The 22,156-nt window shown below is 38.9% G+C and overlaps 1 protein-coding gene across 4 annotated transcripts in view; it reads right to left on the reverse strand.

Annotated features, from left to right (window-relative positions):
- The window catches only part of LOC127653636 (inactive rhomboid protein 2-like), a 152,429-nt gene that overhangs the window by 97,154 nt on the left and 33,119 nt on the right, over nucleotides 1-22,156 (reverse strand). For all 4 annotated transcript variants that reach the window (XM_052140398.1, XM_052140396.1, XM_052140397.1 and 1 more), the window contains exons 6-10: nucleotides 7,741-7,950; nucleotides 7,496-7,624; nucleotides 6,157-6,275; nucleotides 1,486-1,698; nucleotides 1,244-1,355 (exon numbers count right to left, since the gene is read on the reverse strand). In XM_052140398.1, the coding sequence (XP_051996358.1) occupies nucleotides 1,244-1,355; nucleotides 1,486-1,698; nucleotides 6,157-6,275; nucleotides 7,496-7,624; nucleotides 7,741-7,950 (783 nt within the window). The remainder of the gene's footprint in view (nucleotides 1-1,243; nucleotides 1,356-1,485; nucleotides 1,699-6,156; nucleotides 6,276-7,495; nucleotides 7,625-7,740; nucleotides 7,951-22,156) is intronic.

Raw genomic sequence — 22,156 nt, forward strand, 5'->3', positions numbered from 1 at the left:
TTTTCTTTAAGTAACTCTGATTGAAAAGCATTAATAAAAAGAGTGAAACTAAAATTGTGTTAAACGGCCTCAACATTCTAAACAGCATTGAAAAGGAATAAAAGGACACATCTGCACAATGAACAGACAATGTTTCAATCCACACATCACAGATATTAAAAAAATATTTAGCATGAACTTATATCAATATAGTAGCGAGAGAATACAATTTAATTCCAGAATGTTTTTCTTACGAAAAATGCCATAATTTGTTTTATGGTTACTGCTAATCATGGTTTTACTTATACTTTTGGTAACTATGATCATATTGCAAATGCCACATTTAAACTATGGATACAATGGAACTTTCCTTCTGTGTAAAATCTTTTCTATTGGCCTATGATTGTAGAAAAATGCGTTGTCTTCAGATGACTGCATATTAATCATCAAAATCCTGATAACAAGAAATTGTGAAAGAAAACAAATTTTCTTTCAGTTGGAACGGTGTGACCAACTCGACCATTAGTAGAATTTCACACCGGTACTACCACTTTTAAAATGTTAGTCTGGAGCCATGTAAATAAATAGATAAATAAAAAATTATTTGCTGTGGCAATGCAAGAATTAATTTGCAAGAACAAATCTAAAAATAAGAAAAGATGCAAATTTGTTGTTTTATTCATAACCCAATAAGCACTATTGCCACCTGTGATCTCTTTATATACAGTACCATATCTGACTTGTGTTTTTTGCATTGCCTAATTTCAAACATTACGAGTAAACATGCAACTAAAATGGATAAAAAAAAACATGGAATTTCTTGAAAAGGAAGTGGGACAGTGGGATATAGGTGTGCCATGGGATTTGTTTAATTGTAAAAAGTGTGCCGTGGCAAACACTGGGAAACACTGGATTAAATGGCGCTGCGCTCCGGTTGATATGCCCACGATTATGCACGTCAGGCGCGGAGCGTCAAATGCCATCTGCCAATAAATTGGACTGATTCTAAAGGGCTTCAGAGATAGACACTCCTGGGAGGAGTTTCCAATAGCATCACCAACTTATGCAGCATCGAAGTGACCAGCTTGTAAGAGAAACTACTTGTACACTCGATTTTAACGTACATTAAACAGCCCTGTGCAAGTAACCACATTAAACTGAATAAACCCTGGATATCTGTGCTACTTAGATAAAAACTGGATTGGTCGGTGCAATAGTTGAGAAGTTCAGTGTCTTGCTAATGCACTTTCTTTTGTTATCTTACCAGCTGAGTGGTAGAGTGCTGGGCAAAGCCCACAGGAGCAAATCCATATGTAATGCAGGCCAGCAGAGTGATGACAATATGAACAAAGGTGATCCAGTAGGTAAAATACGGCCTGACAGAGAGACAATTAATGGTCACAATTTATTTCTTAAAAGTCTAAAAGCAACATCTAACACTGGGAAGCTTCTGACGTTCATTGAGAAGTATAGTTGTGTCACTGTGGCTTTTTTATTTATACTCACCGATGGTTGTTAAAATCATCCAGCTGTTTCTGTACTTGGCTGCTAAGGCTGCGTCTATAGTGTCGGTTCAGCCACTTGCCCACCACACCCATTCCATACTGACGCTTCTGCTTATCAAATGCAAAATGCTTGACTTTAGAGGCAATTCTACAGCCACGGCGGGGAGAGGCTCTTTCAAAAGGGGTCACACCTTTAGGGAGATCCTTTTTCACCCTGGAAATCAAGAGAACAGGTAAAAGGGAAGAAAGAAAAGTGAATACATCTGCAAGACTGAAAAGCTACAACTAGATACATTTTATAAAGAAAATGACAGTGGTGCTTTCCCATTCAAATGTCATAACTATGATGCTAAGATGTTCTGGGTGGTTGCCAGGGCATTACTATGCTACTGCTAAGTTTTTTCTGGGTGGTTGCTAAGTGGTCACTAAGGCATTGCTTGAATATTTTGAGTGGCTTGGTATTGCCAGGTGGTTGCTTACTGCTAAACTCCAAGTCTCTGTGATTAATGGTCGACTGATATATTGCAGAGGCTGATAAATCAGCCAGTATTTGTTATTTTTTAATTACCAGCATCGAACGATACATTTTCCCATTTGGTCGATTAGTTTAGCAAGCTGCGATGTCACCGAGACTGGCATGAAACAAAGTCTCATACAAACAGTACTGCAGCATAGCAGACGCAGAGTCCTTGCACAGTTTTTTTATGTAGGCATAAATCTACACACACGCTGTAGACTACACACTCATTAGGTGACTTAGCACTGCCTCTACGCAGCCCCTCTCCATCTCTGTTGGACTGTGGAACTGTCAGTCATCTGTCAACAAAGCGGACTTAATTACGGCCTTTGCCATTCAGTCATAACTCAATGTTTTAGCTCTGACTGAGACATGGATCTTCAGAGACAACACTGCAACTCCTTCAGTTCTTTCTACTGACTTCACTTTCACCCACACCCTTTATCTGACTGGGCAGGGTGAGGGTACTGGTTTGCTCATTTCCAACTCATGGAAATTCACTCCACTCTCATCTCTCTGCTATAACACAACATTTGAATATCATGCAATTACTGCCACTAATCCTAAAATCCACTTTTTGGTCATCTATCGTCCCCCAGGTCAACTAGACAATTTTTTTAAACGCTATATATACATATACAACAACTCTGTTGATGATCCTTTGGGACTTTAACATCCACCTGGAAAGCGGCTGACTTTCTAGCTCTTCTGACCTCATTCAGCCTTTCAATAGTGCACACCCCTGCAACTCACAGAGCAAGGAAACAGCTAGATCTCATCCTTACATGTAATTGTATCTTCAATAATCCCCTTGTTACTCCTCTACATATATCTAACCATTTCTTTATCCAGTTTTCTGTTACTCTTCCTTCTTCTATAACCTCTTACTCCACCTATGGTCTCCTACCGGCGCAACCTTCGCTCCCTCTCTCTCAGCTACTCACTTCCACTTCCATAGTCTCTGCATCCATTCCCTCCACTAACCATTTCTCTTCACTTGATTTAAAAGAAGCTACAAATGCTCTTTGCTAAACATTAACTTCTTGCCTTGAAAGTGTCTGTCCTCTTACCTCCAGGCCAGCACGTGCCACACCCTCCAGCCCCTGCTGTCGGAGACACTATGTGATCACCAAACCGAGCGGGGGACTGCGGAGAGAAAGTGGTGCAAGTCAAAAGACCCTGCTGAACTATGCAAGTATCACTTTTCTTCTCGAGTTCTGCTGCTAAAATTGATTATTACCAGAATAAGATCATTCACACTTCTGATTCCCGTAAACTATTTTCAACTTTCTCTTTTCTTCTACATCCTCCTCCACCACATCCTACTACTATTCTGACTGTTGATGAATTTGCCATGTTTTTTACTGACAAAGCAGTGAGCATCTGCACCCAGTTCTCTACACCTAACACACACAGCCACTCTCTTCCAACATCCTATCCTCGGTTTTCCTTATCTCTAAACGTCCTACCACCTGTCCACTTGAAAAAATCCCCTCGAATCTCATGCAAATTGCCTTTCACTCGATCTTACCCGCACAAACATCATCAACGCATCTCTCACAACTGGAAACTTTCACAAGACATTCAAGCATGCTCGAGTAACCCCACTGCTTAAAAAAACGACACAAAACCTACACAACAGACATCAGTCTGGCTTAAAAAATGGACACACAACAGAGACTGTCCTCTTGTCAGTGGCTGAAACCCTGCGACTGGTGAGAGCTAACTTCAAATAATCTGTACTCATCCTCCTTCACCTTTCTTCTGCCTTCAACACAGTGAACCACAAGATCTTCCTGACCACCGTCTCTGACCTTGGCATCACAAGAACTGCGCTTGGATGGTTTGAGTTATACCTCACAGCAGATATTTCAAGGTCTCCTGGAGAGAAGAGGTGTCCAAGACACACCAGCTGACCACTGGTATTCTTCACGGATCAATGCTTGGAACCCTTCTCTTCTCGATGTACACACCATCACTCAGATCGATTACTGAGGCACAAGGTTTTTCCTACCAGTGCTCTGCAGATGGTATGCAGCTCCATCTGTTGTTCCAGCCTGATGACCCCACTGTCTCAGTTCGTATCTCTGCCTGCCTCTTGAACATTTCGGCCTTGATGAAGGAACGTCACCTTCAGCTCAACCTTGCCTAGACAGAACTCCTCATAATCCCAGCCAACCCATCTGTCGACCACAACCTCAATATTCATCTTGGTTTAACTACACTGAGGCCAACCAGAACAGCCTGATATTGATGGTAGATGACCAGCTTAATTTCAACCACCCGATCTTGCAGACTCGCGCTTTACAACATCAAGAAAAGATCAGACCTTTTTTGTCTGAATATGCTGCACAGCTCCTGGTCCAAGCTCTGGAACCTGAGAGTGATGGTAGATGACTAGCTTAATTTCAATCACCCTATCGTGCAGACTCACGCTTTACAACATCAAGAAAAGATCGGACCTTTTTTGTCTGAATATGCTGCACAGCTCCTGGTCATTTCAAGACTGGACTACTGTAATGCTCTGTTGGCTGGCCTCCCAGCTGACACAATTAAGCCACTGCAGATGGTTCAGCATGCAGCAGCGCATCTGGTATTCAATCAGCCATAAAGGGCTCATGTCACCCTACACTTGATTTCACTCCACTGGCTAGCTGTAGCTACCCACATCAAATTTAAAGCTTTAACTCTGGCCTTCAGGACAGCCAATGGAACTGCACCCTCTTCAATTCACCTCTCTACGTCTATGAACGAGCAGCACCTGGTGGTCCCATCACAAAGAGGCTGGAAGTCTATTTCACGATCGTTCAATACCTTTGCTCTTCTGTGGTGGAATGAACTTCCAACCTCCACAAGATCTGCTGATACCATTTCAACATTCAAGAACCAGCAGAAAACACATCTGTTCCATGAGCACTTATCCAACCCACACTAATTGCACTTCCTATTGCATTTCACTTGCACTTAAATGTACAAAAACAATTCATTCTCTGTCTCTTACTTACACTACTCCAACCACCTTGAGAATATGGCAGTAAAACACTGCAGATATTGTTAAACTTTGTATGACAAATTGCTTGCTATGTGCCTTATTTTGGGTAAAAGCGTCTGCTAAATGACTAAATGTAAAAATATATAATTGTCTAATAAGGCAAGTAATAAAACTTCAATCATACAACATAGCCAAATATATGAACAATTTGTTTAAATATAACTAAACTTTTAAAGATTTAATTCACAAACCTCATTAAAATTTCGCAAATCCAGTGATTTCTTCCTGTGAATCGTGTATTCATGTGAAGCACTCTTAGATATTCCACTGCAGTGTTTTTTATCAGTCTGGATCAAAACTGCCTCTCTCTGACTCACAAATGTAGCTAGACCGTCAGACTTAAAGAAGGAGATCTTGGTCATGTAAACTGGAAGCGGTCAGTAGACTGCTGCTCTCGCTGAGTCCGCACGAGAGAGTGAGAGAGCAACTTAAATTCAAAGCACTTCAAGTGATGTATGTAAATAGCCACTTTTAGCTTTATATTCACTGAACACTCTGTACAATTTGTTTGATTCAGTCTTGAAATAGAAAATGTGATTTCTAATGTTTTCTGCAAAACTGTATGCAAGGATATTATTTCCTTTCATTAATTATTTATGTGTAAACAAATTACTAAAACAGGATGACTAAACAAAACACGAGAAGCTACTATCTACCATCTAAAAACACAAAATCTGATTTTCAAATCTTTTCAGTAAAAGTTTTTGTGTGAAATTGAGAAAATGTATTAGAAAACAAAAGTTAATTTAATTTTTAACAATTTTACGTATGTAATTTAAGACAAACAGACAGATGTACAGACAGAGACAGATAGATATTTCAATAGAAGTCAATTGTATTTTTTTTCCACCCTTTTTAAATAAATTATCCACCTGGTGAAAATATTAGTTAGATTGCTTAGAAAAGTTTTGAGATGTACACTGAAGTTTAATACTGCGGGTAAGGTTTTATTATTTTTTTTTTAATCCCTAATCCAAGTGTGAATACTTATATTCCACAAACATTTAATAAAAGCAGCTTTTGATGCAGCAGAGATAAAGATAAAGGATGTACCCTTACAATTATTTTCAAAATAAAAACATTTTCTTCAATTTTTAACTTACAAGCTGGGAAATGAAATTCCCTCGCCCAAAAACACATCTCCCATGGGGTGAGATGTTGAAATAGGGGGTGACTCAAAGACATCATCTGCCATGGAATAAAACTCATCATGGACATCAACCTGTGAAAGATAGAGGATGCAAAAGGAGTGCTTATAAAATGCATGCATTAAAATTATGCCATTTTCTGTGTACGCATACACTAAAAATTTATTTAAATGTTTAAATAAATGTTTATATATTCTTTGAAATTCATGAAAACTTGACAAAAGAGAGACTCCAGTCTGCTCAAAAATGCAAATGGATATATGCAAGGTGTTCTTTGGTAGGGAAAAACCACAAACCACATTTATCCTTTATTATCAGAAATAAGAAAAAGCTTTATTGCCAAGTGCGTTTTTTACGCATGCAAGGAATTTGTTTTGGTGTTATAGGCGCGTGTCACACATTTTCTAAATATAAGAAAGTTAATGAAACAAGTATTAAAATATAAGCAATATAAATATATCCACACAGTATATATTAAAAGAATAAAAATAAAAGAGAGCAGTACAGCAGAGTAAGTACAGTGGCATGTAGAGCCAGAGGTGGAGTGTGTCAGGGTGGGTACCGGGGCCTTGAGGATAAGGCTAGTGGTGGATGGGAAGAAACTGTTCTTGTGGCGTGAGGTTTTTGTCCTGATTGACCTCAGCCTTCTGCCAGAGGGGAGTGTCTCAAAGAGATTGTGGCCGGGGTGGGAGAGATCAGCCACAATCTTTCCAGAACGCTTCAGGTTGACAGTTTTAAATTGTTTCTAATATGAAATAGCAACTTAATAAAGGCAGTTTTAATGAAGAACTGAAGAGTGCCTTGGAATCTATTTCTTGATGATTTGTATGAATAATTGGTTAAAGTTTGTATATTTCACCAACACATTTTTATCATTTAGCATGTTATTGTCAACAAAAATGCGTGTTAAAACATGTTAAAAATAACACTGTCATGAATGTAAATACACAGCTTTTATCATTGCCTTTATTTTTCTAGCGGTTTTATACCGTTATAGTGCAACTTTGAATTGGAGAATTAAAAAAAAATCCATCCAAAATCCATTCCTAAGGCTTTGTTTAGCAGTTTCCATTTTATCCAAAGCAACTTGTGCAACAGGGCACTTAGTTACTAGCAAGTTACCCTGGAGCAGCATGGTGTTAAGTGTTTAAGGCTTGCCAGTTCATGGTTTGCTCTTACTGGAGTTTGAACCTAGAATCTTTGGATAATAAGCACAGACCACTACCATACTGACAAATTTACTGCCAACACCCACTGGAAGACTAATGTAGCCACAAAACAAATGCACACTCACTTTGCTAAAAAAAACTGAATCAGAGGTGTCTGCCGTGTCCACAGTGTCTTCTTCAAGCCAGCTGTGCTGAGCAAAACTCCTCCTCTGATAACCACGTCCAAACGGAGTGCCCTGTAGACCCTGTCGACCCTACAGGACAATATTACACAACCTTACTTACTGCAAGAGGAGATCATGATACAACAACTACAAAAAGAACTGAGCGCATGAAGAAGAGTAAAAATAAATTGAATAAAAACACACACCTTGAGCAGGTTGGAGGCAGCACGAAGGCTCATCTGAGCCACAGATTCTCTTTTTCTCCTTGGTAAAAAAGTGTAGCCGGAGTGCTGGCTTGTAAATGAGCAGAGAGAGGTTCCACCTGGCGTCAAAGGAGCCCGAGTTGTATGGGCCGTCCTCTGTCCCTCGGACTCTTCATAACGGAACTGCCGTCCACGAGCCAAAGGATCCACAATCTGAAGAGCAACAGAAAGCAAGACAGAGTCAAACATATCAGTACTGGTCTGTCTACCCAATATAAAGGATCAAAACGGGCAGAGGAATAAAAATAGCATAAATAGGAAAGTATACCAGTTTCATTTGAGGACCAGGATGTTGACAACTGTGCCATACAGATTGCAAAATAAGTGGGAAGAGATTTTTGATGTACCGATACAATGGTACAGGGTGTATGAGTTGATATATAAAACAACGCAAGATTCGAGACTTCGTCCTTTTCAGCTAAAATTATTATCTAGAATTCTTGCCACCAACATAATGTTGAATATTTGGTGCAAAAATCATCGAAGCTCTGCAGCTTTTGTTGCGAAGATACAGAATCAATAGACCATTTATTCTGGTATTGCCCACAGGTAGCCCGTTTCTGCTCTCACGTTCAGGAATGGCTGAAAATGCATAGCATTGATCTAAAATTGACCCAAGAAATAGTACTGTTAGGAGATCTGGAGAGACCGCGTCAGTCAATAAATAATATACTAATACTTTTTGTAAAAGGATTTATTTTCAACTCGCAATCTGTGGATTTTGTTTGATTAGACAGATGATTGAAATTGTATGTTAAACATCAAAGCATAGTTGAAAGATATGTGTTGCGTAGAAACCCAAAGGGGGTGGCCAGTAGAGATAGATGGGATGGGCTGAGCGAAACTGAAGGTTGGGATGTGGAATTGGGAGACAAGTGGGAGTGGAGTTGTTGTGTGAGAGATAGAATGATGGTCAAAGATAAGGGTAAAAATACAGGAGACATTTTTAAAAAATACAACTAAATAAAAATTACATTTGAATGACACTAATTGACAGTATTTTTAAAAATAATGTCGGTTTGCATGAGGCTGATGCCGTGCAGTTGCTTGTACACATGTATATACAAATGTTCTTATTCAAATAAACATATACAAGAATACACACATACATGTAATAGTGACATGCACACAAACACAAGTTAGCTTTGCTGTTATGATTTTAATTGTCCTTGATGCCCTTTGTTTTAAATTAATTTATTTATTTTGTATTGTTGCTTCTTGTTAGATTCCTCCGTAGGAGGGAATCTATTGTAATTGATGGTTTTATTATTATTAGATTCCTCCGTAAGGAGGGAATCTATTGTATTTGATGGTTTTATTATTAGATTCCTCCGTAAGGAGGGAATCTATTGTATTTGTCGGTTTTATTATTAGGGCCCAAGCACAAAGTGCGTAGGACCCTATTGTTTTCGTTAGGATTATTATTATTATTATTATTAGGGCCCAAGCCTTGAAAAGGCAAGGCCCTATTGTTTTCGTTAGGATGACTATGATTATTATTTTTTTTACGACTATTGGGGCACTTTTGGGGCTCTTAACGTGCTCGAAAACTCTTGAAACTTTGCACACGGGTCAGAACCCGCGGCCATTAGGGCCGGGCTGAAGCTGGTACCGGGCGTGGCAGGGGGCTCGACGGCCCCTGGAACGGGGTCCGAAAACTTGGTCCATAAATCAAACACGCTTGCATGTAATAATATGAAACTCGGTACACATATAGATCTCATCGTTTCATATATCCTTCATACTTTTACTTTTTACCTCAGCCCAACAGGAAATCGTCTATTTAGGGTTGTTTGGAAAAGGCATGCAATGGAATTTGAAATACTCCTCCTACAGAATTCCACCAATCGCCACTGAAACTCGGTCAGCATGAAGTCAAGACATTGAGGATGAAAAATTGCCGGCGGATTTTTGATATCTCGAACGGTTTGGCCGTGGCGAGGAAACGAAATGATGGCGTGAAAAGAGAAACAGGAAGTGTGTTATAACTTCTGCATACATTAATTGATCTCGATGAAACTTCAGCAGTTTGTTCGCTGTAAGAGCCCGATCGCATGGATGTGACTATTGTGAGTCAAAGTTATAGCGCCACCAACTGGCAGAAGGAAGTGTGTCACTTTCAAAATGCTTTGAAATCACCCTCTTATTTTTACCCGATTTACTTAAAACTTTTGGTGTGTAATGTAAACACACGGCAGATGTAGACATGTGAAAGGATTATTGATATCTTGGATACTGTTGCAGTGGCAATGCTTCAAACTCGAATATTCTTTTTTGATGCTTTTTAGACTCTTAGCATACTTGAAATTGCATGAAACTCGACAGACACATCACATTTATTAGCCAGTAGACATGTGCAAAGTTTCAGAAACGGCCGTGGTGCAGGGGCTCAGTAGCGCCACCTTTTGACAAAAGTGAGGGGTTGGTTTTATACTTTAACCCACAGTCACAAAACTCAGTAATTATATTGTTCTCATCGAGCCGGACAACTTTCTAATTTACAGTCATTAGCTCAGACCAACAGAAAGTCAGATATTTTGGTTTGAATGTGGATTTTTGGAGAATTTTCTCTGCCTCTCCCACTGACCCTACGTCTCTCTGTGTCTGGGGGAGGGGGCTGATTTTGCTGATGAGTGAAATGCTTTTATTTTTGTTTTTCAAGGTTTTGGGGCCCTTAACGTGCTCAAAAACTCTTGAAACTTTGCACACGGGTCGGAACCCGCGGCCATCAGGGCCGGGCCGAAGATGGTACCGGGCGTGGCAGGGGGCTCGACAGCGCCCCTGGAATGGGATTCAAACACTTGTCCAGTATATCAAACATGCTTGCATGTAATAATATGAAACTCGGTACACTTGTAGATCACATCGGGCCGAACAACTTTCGTGCTCTAAGTTTTACGCCAGCCCAACAGGAAGTCGGCTATTATGGGTTGTTTGGAAACACATGCTCTGGAATTATATATATTTCTCCTAGAGAATGAATCCAATCGCCACCAAACTCGGTCGGCATGAAGTCAAGACATTGAGGTTGCTACATTCCGGACGGATTTTTGATATCTCGAACGGTTTGGCCGTGGCGAGGAAATTGATTTAGGACTAAAAAAGGACACATGAAGTGTGTTATAACTTAGTTAGTTCTATCTACAGTTACAAAACTTGGCGTGTATATTGTTCTCGTCGAGCTGAACAACTTTCTAATTTACAGTCATTAGCTCCGAACAACAGAAAGTCAGATATTGTGGTTTGAATGTGGATTTCTCTGAATTTTTCTCTCTCTGACAGACAGACCTGCGATTCTGTGTGTGTGTGTGTGTGTGTGTGGGGAGGGAGGGAGGGAAGGGAGGGAGAGGGGTTTTCTGTTGGGTGAGATTTGCATTAAGATATTGTTTTTCAAGGTTTCCGGACTTTTGGGGCCCTTAACGTGCTCAAAAACTCTTGAAACTTTGCACACGGGTCAGAACCCGCGGCCATCGGGGCCGAGCTGAAGCTGGTACCGGGCGTGGCAGGGGGTTCGACAGCGCCCCTTGAACGGGGTCTGAAAACTTGGTCCATATATCAAACATGCTTGCATGTAATAATATGAAACTTGGAACACTTCTAGATCTCATCGGGCCGAACAACTTTCGTGCTCTAAGTTTTACGCCAGCCCAACAGGAAGTCAGCTATTATAGGTTGTTTGGACACACATGCTCTGGAATTATATATATTCCTCCTAGAGAATTAATCCAATCGCCACCAAACTCGGTCAGCATGAAGTCAAGACATTGAGGATGCTACATTGCGGATGGATTTTTGATATCTCCAACGTTTTGGCCGTGGCGAGGAAATTAATTTATGAATAAAAAGGACAGCATAATAATGGGAGCATAAAAGCAATCCATACGACTCCATTGGTATAATTCATAATTCCCACAGTGTACTTGCTTGTTATATTAGCTACTACAAAATATATAAATACATTTACTATCTTAACTTTAATGATCTACTTAACATAATGATAAATAATCGTAAAATATGATATCGTATGCTATGTATTGTGAATACACCCATGTTAAACATAAAAATGTACTTCCATTGCATATCATAGGAACACATAAGCGTAAATTATAATTACATTAATAAACCTGTACAAAGACCTCCAGATAAATACTGGCCTTCTGGATTAACACATTTAAGTGCTGCAGAAGATATTGGCCTATGACATCCTATGACATTAAAAATTATTCTACATTTGAATTACCTCATAGATGTGACTATTGTGGTTCACGGTCATAGGCCCTGTCCCAAATGGCACACTTCATATGAATTTTCAGTCTTGTGTACTTATTTCATGTGTCCATTAACTCCATGAGACCGTAGGGTGTCTCATTTTTCATTTTAGGTATCAGAAGGGTGCTCACGCATACTTTGTGGTTGATATGTGCCCTCGATCGCACTTTTGCAGAGCCCACACTGATGCAAGGTCTACAGCACACATCTTCTCGACAGTCAAAGCGAGGTTACGTTATTGCCCATCGTGCACAGCAACCCTAAAGGCATGGGGGTGGCGGTGCCACCGGCTTGGGCCCGCCATCGCTGCTTGCAGCTATATTTATTATTATTATTATTATTATTATTATTATTTTTTTTTTTACGACTTACGGGGCACTTTTGGGGCTCTTAACATGCTCAAAAACTCTTGAAACTTTGCACACGGGTCAGAACCTGCGGTCATTAGGGCCGGGCTGAAGCTGGTACCCGGGCGTGGCAGGGGGGCTCGACAGCGCCCCTGGAACAGGGGCCAAAACTTGGTCTATAACTCAAACACGCTTGCATGTAATAATATGAAACTCGCTACACATATAGATCTCATCGTTTCATATATCCTTCATACTTTTACTTTTTACCACAGACCAACAGGAAACCGTCTATTTAGGGTTGTTTGAAAACGCACGCAATGGAATTTGGAATACTCCTCCCAGAGAACTCCACCAATCGCCACCAAACTCGGTCAGCATGATGTCAAGACATTGAGCATGAACAATTGCCGGCAGATTTTTGATATCTCTAACGGTTTGGCCGTGGCGAGGAAACGAAATGATGGCGAGAAACGAGAAACAGTCAGAGTGTTATAACTTCTGCATACATTAATTGATCTCGATGAAACTTCAGCGGTGTGTTCGCTGTAAGAGGCCGATCGCATGGATGTGACTATTGTGAGTCAAAGTTATAGCGCCACCAACTGGCAGAAGGAAGTGTGTCACTTTCAAAATGCTTTAAAATCACCCACTTATTGTTACACGATTTACTTCAAACTTTAGGTGTATAATGTAAACACACGGCAGATGTAGGCGTGTGAAAGGATTATTGATATCTTAAATACTGTTGTCGTGGCAGCTCTTCAAACTTGAATTTTCTTTTTGATGCCTGGTGCAGGGGCTCAGTAGCGCCACCTTCAGACAAAAGTGGGGTATTGGTTTCATACTTTGACCTAGAGTCAGATATTTTGGTTTGAATGTGGAACACATTGCACAAGAACTTTGAAGCTCAAAAAGCACATAAATGCAGCTTAAACAGCAAGGAAGTGTGTTATAACTTCAGCATACATTACTTGATCTCGATGAAACTTCAGCAGTTTCTTCACTGGAAGAGGCCGGTTGCGTGGATGTGACTATTGTGAGTCAAAGTTATAGCGCCACCAACTGGCAGAAGGAAGTGTGTCACTTTCAAAATGCTTTGAAATCACCCCTTATGTCTCAATTGAACAAACAGTTGATAAAGAAATCGGTATCAATATATTGAATTATTAATTATTTCAGTGATCAACTGTGATGTCCGGTTAAGATGAAAATAAACTATTACTCTGTCTAAGCGATTATCTTTCTGAAACACGTCACAAAAACTTACAGAAACGGATAACACAAACATGATGATGGAAATATACACTTATCAGAATAGTTATATTAAACTTGTCTATTTCAGTTATAAAGCTGTCTCATATGTAATTTCTCCTTTAATTCTATAATATAACCACTAGATGGAGGTCTAAGCACATTTTCTGTATTCTCGTTGTTTTAACGTAAGAAGAAGACTTGTACGTGTTGACTGTTGAGAACGGTGTTTGGAGATTTTAAAAGACGCGGACCAGACGGAAAAACAAGACATACTGCATCATTGCGTTCAATATTTTAACGAGGGCCACTCGTACGCTGTACACGGTGTAAACGGTGTAAACATCAGCTTGAGGACTCTTCAAAATGTATATAGGTCTCAGTTCTGGATGGACTTATTTGCAGACCTTACAGATGCTGGATACTTCAACGGGAGTCGTGAGCGTCATTGCTTTGGTGATACAATAAAAAATACTCTACAAAAAAAAAAAAAAAAAACAGGGTTTCCAGGGGTCTTAAAAAGTCTAAAATTTCAAAATCTAAATTTAAGGCCTTAAAAGGTCTTAAATTTGCTGAAGTATTGTGTTCTAGGTCTTAAATAATTTTTAACAGGTCTTAATTTTCCTACGTCCATGTAAATCTCATTTAAATGCTCCATGCAGCTTTGGAATGTTTCTTTTTTACTTCCGTGGTGTTGTAGTTTCTTATTTCGCTAGTCCAAATATAATTCGCTGTATTATGACTACAAAATAGACCAACATGCAACAGCCAGTTTTGAGCTTTCGTGTTATTGGCGCGAGTCTCTCGGATACAACAGAAAGACGTTAAACGGATTTTATTCAGCTATGAGGAAGTGCAAGTTTAGCGATACTTGGCTTGAAAAATCTGAATTTCGTGCTTGGTTAAAGCCAGTTGCAAATAACGCATTTGAAGCCTACTGCTTATGCAAGAAAGCTATTACATTGGGAATGTTGGGTGTACGGCGCTGGAGTCTCATTCAAAAAGTGAAAAATATCTAACTGCTGTGAAGGGTCTCCAGCAAACGACAGCCATCAGCCATTACGGCTTTGGAATAGCGGATGATGACTAATTTCCAAAATCACGGGACCGTTCGTGCTGATGTTCGACGAAAGTCTTCATCGCACCACCAAAACGAAACAGCTGGACCTGCACGTACGTTTTTGGTCTGCTGCGAATGGGTCGAGACTGCAATACATAAAAATAAAAAGGAATAGGCTACAATAAATGATCTATGGCAGGGCTAGTATAATGGTGGCCCCCAGATCATCTTTATCTGGCCCTCCAACAGTTTTTTTATTTTTAAAAACCCTCTCAGCAAAGGTTTGGCGCGTTCATAGGCAACCGCATTCATCGGTGAGTTTAACAACCCTCATTGTGGCGTACAACCCCATTCATCGGTGAGTTTAACAACGCTCAACTGCAGGTAAAGCAGCACTCAGAGGTTAGTTTAACCAAAACAACGCTAAACTGCATGTGGCTAATGTTTACACTCAGGGTACATTACGGCATGTTTTCCATAACGTTACGACGTTCTCAATATAATTCATAATCACACGTTTATAATGAACAACGCGTTATGGTTATTGTGTTATTAAAAACTGTGTACGCAGGTGTTACAGTTAACATGGTAACACTAAGTTACACCTGGTTTACTTGTATGTTACTGATTAAGAAGTAATGTAAAAAAAACAGTTATAACTGCATGAAGATGAATGGTAACACAATACTGGCAAAATACTGTTTACATCTTGCAAATGCATATGATTCAAGACTACAATTCCCCAGAACGGAGGGAGGGGCGGGTGACCAAACCTCATTATCATTTAAAGTCATATGCACTGAAACGGCGTGCTGAAAACGGAGCTGTTTTTGAGCAGTTAAAATTAGTGTTTTCTTAAAATACTAATGAGAATTTTTAATAAAAGTATATTACAAAGTTTTCATTTAGACCCTAAAGATTCATATTAACTTGTACAAAAATGGCATTATATGACCCCTTTAAGGTTACAAATACACACACACACACACACTCCATCATTGCAATCTTGACATTGCAGCCTGTTCATTATAGCCGCAATAAAATATAATAATAAAATAGTAAACCTACCATATAAAAATTACTCTGTTTAAATAGTCAGTAGTACAATTCAGTATCATTCACAGTAAGCACCGCTCCACTGTGATGTTTCCAAGCATATTTTTAGCATGTAAAGAGGATGATTTTCTACGTCGGTATTGCAGCGTGAGTAAAGTACAAAGCCTATAATAACTGGCAGAAGGCAGTAAGAGAAACAGGAAGTCTGTTATAACTTCTTCATACATTAATTGATCTCGACTGAAACTTCAGCAGTGTGTTCGCTGTAAGAGGCCGATCGCATGGATGTTGCTATTGTGAGTCAGTTATAGCGCCACCAACTGGCAGAAGGAAGTGTGTCACTTTCAAAATGCTTTTAAATCACCCCTTATGTCTCAAGTGAACAAACAGACCAACAGAAAGTCAGATATTTTGGTTTGAATGTGGATTTCTTGGAATTTGCACACATCTTCTCGACGGTCGAGCGAGCTTACGTTATTGCCCGTCGTGCGCTGGGCGACCCTAAAGGCCCAGGGGTGGCGGTGCCACCGGCTTGGGCCCGTCATCGCTGCTCGCAGCTTTAATTATTATTATTATTATTATTATTAGATTCCTCCGTAGGAGGGAATCTATTGTAATTGATGGTTTTATTAGATTCCTCCGTAGGAGGGAATCTATTGTAATTGATGGTTTTATTATTATTATTATTATTATTATTATTATTATTATTATTAGATTCCTCCGTAAGGAGGGAATCTATTGTATTTGACGGTTTTATTAGATTCCTCCGTAAGGAGGGAATCTATTGTATTTGTCGGTTTTATTATTATTATTATTAGATTCCTCCGTAGGAGGGAATCTATTGTAATTGATGGTTTTATTAGATTCCTCCGTAGGAGGGAATCTATTGTAATTGATGGTTTTATTAGATTCCTCCGTAGGAGGGAATCTATTGTAATTGATGGTTTTATTATTATTATTAGATTCCTCCGTAGGAGGGAATCTATTGTAATTGATGGTTTTATTAGGGCCCAAGCACAAAGTGCGTAGGACCCTATTGTTTTCGTTAGGATTATTATTATTATTATTATTATTATTATTATTTTTTTTTACGACTTACGGGCACTTTTGGGGCTCTTAACATGCTCAAAAACTCTTGAAACTTTGCACACGGGTCAGAACCTGCGGTCATTAGGGCCGGCCTGAAGCTGGTACCGGGCGTGGCAGGGGCTCGACAGCGCCCCTGGAACAGGGGCCAAAACTTGGTCTATAACTCAAACACGCTTGCATGTAATAATATGAAACTCGGTACACATATAGATCTCATCATTTCATATATCCTTCATACTTTCACTTTTTACCCCAGACCAACAGGAAACCGTCTATTTAGGGTTGTTTGAAAACGCACGCAATGGAATTTGGAATACTCCTCCCAGAGAACTCCACCAATCGCCACCAAACTCGGTCAGCATGATGTCAAGACATTGACCATGAAAAATTGCCGGCAGATTATTGATATCTCCAACGGTTTGGCCGTGGCAAGGAAACGAAATGATGGCGAGAAACGAGAAACAGTCAGAGTGTTATAACTTCTACATACATTAATTGATCTCGATGAAACTTCAGCGGTGTGTTCGCTGTAAGAGGCCGATCGCATGGATGTGACTATTGTGAGTCAAAGTTATAGCGCCACCAACTGGCAGAAGGAAGTGTGTCACTTTCAAAATGCTTTAAAATCACCCACTTATTGTTACACGATTTACTTCAAACTTTAGGTGTATAATGTAAACACACGGCAGATGTAGACGTGTGAAAGAATTATTGATATCTTAAATACTGCTGTCGCGGCAGCTCTTCAAACTTGAATTTTCTTTTTGATGCCTGGTGCAGGGGCTCAGTAGCGCCACCTTCAGACAAAAGTGGGGTATTGGTTTCATACTTTGACCTACAGTCAGATATTTTGGTTTGAATGTGGAACACATTGCACAAGAACTTTGAAGCTCAAAAAAGCACATAAATGAAGCTTAAACAGCAAGGAAGTGTGTTATAACTTCTGCATACATTACTTGATCTCGATGAAACTTAACTTAAGCAGTTTCTTCACTTGAAGAGGCCGGTCGCGTGGATGTGACTATTGTGAGTCAAAGTTATAGCGCCACCAACTGGCAGAAGGAAGTGTGTCACTTTCAAAATGCTTTGAATTCACCCCCTTATGTCTCAATTGAACAAACAGTTGATAAAGAAATCGGTATCAATATATTGAATTATGAATTATTTCACTGATCAACTGTGATGTCCGGTTAAGATGAAAATAAACTATTACTCTGTCTAAGCGATTATCTTTCTGAAACACGTCACAAAAACTTACAGAAACGGATAACACAAACATGACGTTGGAAATATACACTTATCAGTATAGTTATATTAAACTTGTCTATTTCAGTTATAAAGCTGTCTCATATGTAATTTCTCCTTTAATTCTATAATATAACCACTAGATGGAGGTCTAAGTACATTTTCTGTATTCTCGTTGTTTTAACGTAAGAAGAAGACTTGTACGTGTTGACTGTTGAGAACGGTGTTTGGAGATTTTAAAAGACGCGGACCAGACGGAAAAACAAGACATACTGCATCATTGCGTTCAATATTTTAACGAGGGCCACTCGTACGCTGTACACGGTGTAAACATCAGCTTGAGGACTCTTCAAAATGTATATAGGTCTCAGTTCTGGATCGACTTATTTGCAGACCTTACAGATGCTGGATACTTCAACGGGAGTCGTGAGCGTCATTGCTTTGGTGATACAATAAAAAAATACTCTACAAAAAAAAAAAAAAAAAACAGGGTTTCCAGGGGTCTTAAAAAGTCTTAAAAAGTCTAAAATTTCAAAATCAAAATTTAAGGCCTTAAAAGGTCTTAAATTTGCTGAAGTATTGTGTTCTAGGTCTTAAATAATTTTTAACAGGTCTTAATTTTCCTACGTCCATGTAAATCTCATTTAAATGCTCCCTAGCGCTTTGGAATGTTTCTTTTTTTACTTCCGTGGTGTTGTAGTTTCTTATTTCGCTAGTCCAAATATAATTCGCTGTATTATGACTACAAAATAGACCAACATGCAACAGCCAGTTTTGAGCTTTCGTGTTATTGGCGCGAGTCTCTGGATACAACAGAAAGACGTTAAACGGATTTTATTCAGCTATGAGGAAGTGCAAGTTTAGCGATACTTGGCTTGAAAAATCTGAATTTCGTGCTTGGTTAAAGCCAGTTGCAAATAACGCATTTGAAGCCTACTGCTTATGCAAGAAAGCTATTACATTGGGAATGTTGGGTGTACGGCGCTGGAGTCTCATTCAAAAAGTGAAAAATATCTAACTGCTGTGAAGGGTCTCCAGCAAACGACAGCCATCAGCCATTACGCGCTTTGGAATAGCGGATGATGACTAATTTCCAAAATCACGGGACCGTTCGTGCTGATGTTCGACGAAAGTCTTCATCGCACCACCAAAACGAAACAGCTGGACCTGCACGTACGTTTTTGGTCTGCTGCGAATGGGTCGAGACTGCAATACATAAAAATAAAAAGGAATAGGCTACAATAAATGATCTATGGCAGGGCTAGTATAATGGTGGCCCCCAGATCATCTTTATCTGGCCCTCCAACAGTTTTTTTATTTTTAAAAACCCTCTCAGCAAAGGTTTAGCGCGTTCATAGGCAACCGCATTCATCGGTGAGTTTAACAACGCTCATTGTGGCGTACAACACCATTCATCGGTGAGTTTAACAACGCTCAACTGCAGGTAAAGCAGCACTCAGAGGTGAGTTCAACCAAAACAACGCTAAACTGCATGTGGCTAATGTTTACACTCAGGGTACATTACGGCATGTTTTCCATAACGTTACGACGTTCTCAATATAATTCATAATCACACGTTTATAATGAACAACGCGTTATGGTTATTGTGTTATTAAAAACTGTGTACGCAGGTGTTACAGTTAACATGGTAACACTAAGTTACACCTGGTTTACTTGTATGTTACTGATTAAGAAGTAATGTAAAAAAAACAGTTATAACTGCATGAAGATGAATGGTAACACAATACTGGCAAAATACTGTTTACATCTTGCAAATGCATATGATTCAAGACTACAATTCCCCCAGAACGGAGGGAGGGGCGGGTGACCAAACCTCAATATCATTTAAAGTCATATGCACTGAAACGGCGTGCTGAAAACGGAGCTGTTTTTGAGCAGTTAAAATTTGTGTTTTCTTAAAACACTAATGAGAATTTTTAATAAAAGTATATTACAAAGTTTTCATTTAGACCCTAAAGATTCATATTAACTTGTACAAAAATGGCATTATATGACCCCTTTAAGGTTACAAATACACACACACACACACACTCCATCATTGCAATCTTGACATTGCAGCCTGTTCATTATAGCCGCAATAAAATATAATAATAAAATAGTAAACCTACCATATAAAAATTACTCTGTTTAAATAGTCAGTAGTACAATTCAGTATCATTCACAGTAAGCACCGCTCCACTGTGATGTTTCCAAGCATATTTTTAGCATGCAAAGAGGATGATTTTCTACGTCGGTATTGGAGCGTGAGTAAAGTACAAAGCCTATAATAACTGGCAGAAGGCAGTAAGAGAAACAGGAAGTCTGTTATAACTTCTGCATACATTAATTGATCTCGACAAAACTTCAGCAGTGTGTTCAGCTGTAAGAGGCCGATCGCATGGATGTTGCTATTGTGAGTCAGTTATAGCGCCACCAACTGGCAGAAGGAAGTGTGTCACTTTCAAAATGCTTTTAAATCACCCCTTATGTCTCAAGTGAACAAACAGACCAACAGAAAGTCAGATATTTTGGTTTGAATGTGGATTTCTTGGAATTTGCACACATCTTCTCGACGGTCGAAGCGAGCTTACGTTATTGCCCGTCGTGCGCGGCGACCCTAAAGGCCCAGGGGTGGCGGTGCCACCGGCTTGGGCCCGTCATCGCTGCTCGCAGCTTTAATTATTATTATTATTATTATTAGATTCCTCCGTAGGAGGGAATCTATTGTAATTGATGGTTTTATTAGATTCCTCCGTAAGGAGGGAATCTATTGTATTTGACGGTTTTATTATTATTAGATTCCTCCGTAAGGAGGGAATCTATTGTATTTGACGGTTTTATTATTATTATTATTATTAGATTCCTCCGTAAGGAGGGAATCTATTGTATTTGACGGTTTTATTATTATTATTATTAGATTCCTCCGTAAGGAGGGAATCTATTGTATTTGATGGTTTTATTATTATTATTATTATTATTATTATTATTATTATTATTAGATTCCTCCGTAGGAGGGAATCTATTGTAATTGATGGTTTTATTATTATTATTAGATTCCTCCGTAAGGAGGAATCTATTGTATTTGAACGGTTTTATTAGATTCCTCCGTAGGAGGGAATCTATTGTAATTGATGGTTTTATTATTATTAGATTCCTCCGTAGGAGGGAATCTATTGTAATTGATGGTTTTATTAGATTCCTCCGTAAGGAGGGAATCTATTGTATTTGACGGTTTTATTATTATTATTAGATTCCTCCGTAGGAGGGAATCTATTGTAATTGATGGTTTTATTATTATTATTAGATTCCTCCGTAGGAGGGAATCTATTGTAATTGATGGTTTTATTAGATTCCTCCGTAGGAGGGAATCTATTGTAATTGATGGTTTTATTATTATTATTATTATTAGATTCCTCCGTAGGAGGGAATCTATTGTAATTGATGGTTTTATTATTATTATTATTATTATTATTATTATTATTAGATTCCTCCGTAGGAGGGAATCTATTGTAATTGATGGTTTTATTATTAGATTCCTCCGTAAGGAGGGAATCTATTGTATTTGATGGTTTTATTATTAGATTCCTCCGTAGGAGGGAATCTATTGTAATTGATGGTTTTATTAGATTCCTCCGTAAGGAGGGAATCTATTGTATTTGTCGGTTTTATTATTATTATTATTATTATTATTATTATTATTATTATTATTATTAGATTCCTCCGTAGGAGGGAATCTATTGTAATTGATGGTTTTATTAGATTCCTCCGTAGGAGGGAATCTATTGTAATTGATGGTTTTATTATTATTAGATTCCTCCGTAGGAGGGAATCTATTGTAATTGATGGTTTTATTATTATTAGATTCCTCCGTAGGAGGGAATCTATTGTAATTGATGGTTTTATTATTATTAGATTCCTCCGTAAGGAGGGAATCTATTGTATTTGTCGGTTTTATTATTATTATTATTATTATTATTATTATTATTATTATTCTTCTTCTCCTTGAGCCCCAATAGCTCAAAAAGTCACTGGTCAAAAA

Source organism: Xyrauchen texanus, chromosome 13 (assembly GCF_025860055.1).
Source record: "Xyrauchen texanus isolate HMW12.3.18 chromosome 13, RBS_HiC_50CHRs, whole genome shotgun sequence".
Classification (NCBI taxonomy): Eukaryota; Metazoa; Chordata; class Actinopteri; order Cypriniformes; family Catostomidae; genus Xyrauchen; species Xyrauchen texanus.